Source organism: Papaver somniferum, chromosome 3, assembly GCF_003573695.1.
Source record: "Papaver somniferum cultivar HN1 chromosome 3, ASM357369v1, whole genome shotgun sequence".
Taxonomy (NCBI): Eukaryota; Viridiplantae; Streptophyta; class Magnoliopsida; order Ranunculales; family Papaveraceae; genus Papaver; species Papaver somniferum.
Window position 1 is genome coordinate 55,005,426 of NC_039360.1, and position 2,195 is coordinate 55,007,620.

The 2,195-nt window shown below is 37.4% G+C and overlaps 1 protein-coding gene across 1 annotated transcript; it reads right to left on the reverse strand.

Annotated features, from left to right (window-relative positions):
* Positions 1-381: 381 nt before the first annotated feature.
* LOC113356187 (serine/threonine-protein kinase-like protein At5g23170) lies at positions 382-1,924 on the reverse strand. The gene has a single exon (XM_026599240.1). The coding sequence runs from the start codon at positions 1,860-1,862 to the stop codon at positions 777-779; it is 1,086 nt and encodes a 361-aa protein (XP_026455025.1). The 5' UTR covers positions 1,863-1,924; the 3' UTR covers positions 382-776.
* Positions 1,925-2,195: the final 271 nt, after the last annotated feature.

The following is a 2,195-nucleotide window of genomic DNA, read 5'->3' on the forward strand; positions in this document are numbered from 1 at the left end:
AAACTTGAGATTAAACATAACTACATCGTTTGCGTGGACTTTGACTGGAATTTACTTATCCAAAAAAATATATGAAAATCCAAATCAATCTCACTTAGAGAATTATAGAACTCAGGTGGACTTTCCATCTCTAGCTAGGTGGACTTTCTATCTCCTATCAACACAAATACACGACAGTTTTTATTAGTGTATAATCCATACTAAATACTACGAGTATACTGTGGTGTATTAGTATTTGGAGTTTTGCTTCAGAAAAGTATGCTAAATACCCGGCATATAGCATTTTCAGAATACATCCGAATTGGAAAAACAATCTAACGTTTTTCTTTCTTGTAGTAAGCCTCCTGTAATCCAATTTATTGAAGGACAATTTCTCCGCCGTGCTGTTCATACCAAAGTATGTTGTCCACTTCCGGGAACTTCTTATAAATGTTTAATCATACATTTTTCTTATACAAATGTCATAATCATAATATAATCTACATAAGTTTCATCTTTAATTAACTCTATAATTGAAGAAATAAAAACAATTGAGTAGAAAAAAGAAAAAAAAAAGTGAAAGTGAAGTATAAGCCACTTGGAATTTAACAAAAGGGAAGGGGAGGGAGCAGCTTCTATTTTAAATTAACAAAGAAAAGAAAGCAGCTTTGTAGAATTCCGCACCCAACTGCTTTATTAGATTCTTCTATTTGGACTCCGTCCTTGCAGATTGGTTCTTTCTTTCATTCCCGAGTTGATCAAATCTCGACTCACTGAGTCAACCCGATTCATAAATTCTACAGAGTTTGTGAACTTTCTAGCTCCTCCTCCTCATCTAATATGTCTCTAACTGATAATACCTTACTCCCTCGAGAAACATCTTCTGGATATCTTCTACACTTAATAGTAGTTGTCTTCGACCCCCGGTTTCGGGCTCTGATCATACAATATATCGGAAAAAGACTTTGCCAGATTGGGAAATGGACTCGTTCGACGATGCAATCTTCCAGCTCGGTTACAATCTCTGTCATTGATGGTCTAGAATTCTCATCTGATGAAACGCAACGAGCTGCAATGTTAAGCATGCATTGTATCCTTCCAACCATATTGGAAGGTAATAACCCCATTCTTGAATCACAAACCTCAGCCACCCTCTGATTTTTAATCAACGGCAACGCCCATTCGACTATCGAAGATGTTTCCATGCTTACATCTATAGCTCTTCTACAACTAAAAATCTCCAAAACCACAACCCCAAAACTAAACACATCGATTTTTGTACTCAGTTTACAAGGTGTGGTGTAACTCGGGTCCAAGTAACCAATTGTACCAGCAGGTTGACTCGGACTATAACTCAGTGACTCAGAATCATTTGCAAGTCTAACTGACAGACCAAAATCAGCTAATTTAGGGTTCCAGTTGGAGTCAAAAAGAATATTAGAAGATTTGATATCTCTATGAATAACAGAAGGTTTCGAATCGTGTAGTATCTGTATAGCCCTTGCGAGCCGAAGAACTATAAATGCACGTTTCGACCAGGTTGGTGGGTTAGCCGAGTTATTATGCAATGAATGATGAAGAGAACCATTAGACATGAATTCGATAACAAGAAGTTTCTTACGAGTTAACACGTCGTGACTAACTCCAACGATGTTCACAATATATTGAGTCTTTGGCAGAGACGATAGTATGTCGATTTCATTGTCGAGCTTTGTGTTATCCTGAAGGATTTGAAGACCCTTTGAAGGTTTCTTGACAGCAACTACCTTTCCACCTTTGAGAACTCCTTTGTAAACACATCCATGGCTTCCTTTACCTATTAATCTTGACAGTGAAAACTCTTTCGTTGCAGCTTCTATTTCCTTGTAACTGAATATCTCCATGGCTTTGAGAAAATATATTCTTGTTGATCAGAGTTCAAATAATATAGGAGGACACTCACTGGGTGTAGTGTCTCTATATACAGCTTAAACAACTCCCTTTATTAAAGATTGACACGTGGGATGCTTTTATTTGGATAGGGAGGAACTCCACCAACTTCGGACCAAATAGATAAAACAAGTCCCTATCAGAGATATGATCACAATGTTCTCCAACAATATCCAGCGATAGATTCGAGCTAGTAGGCAACATGCTTGATCAAAAATATCCCACTGGTGAAATATGGCGCAGCCCGGGCAAGAAACAACTCTTAGCAATATTTTTGATTAAGAAGT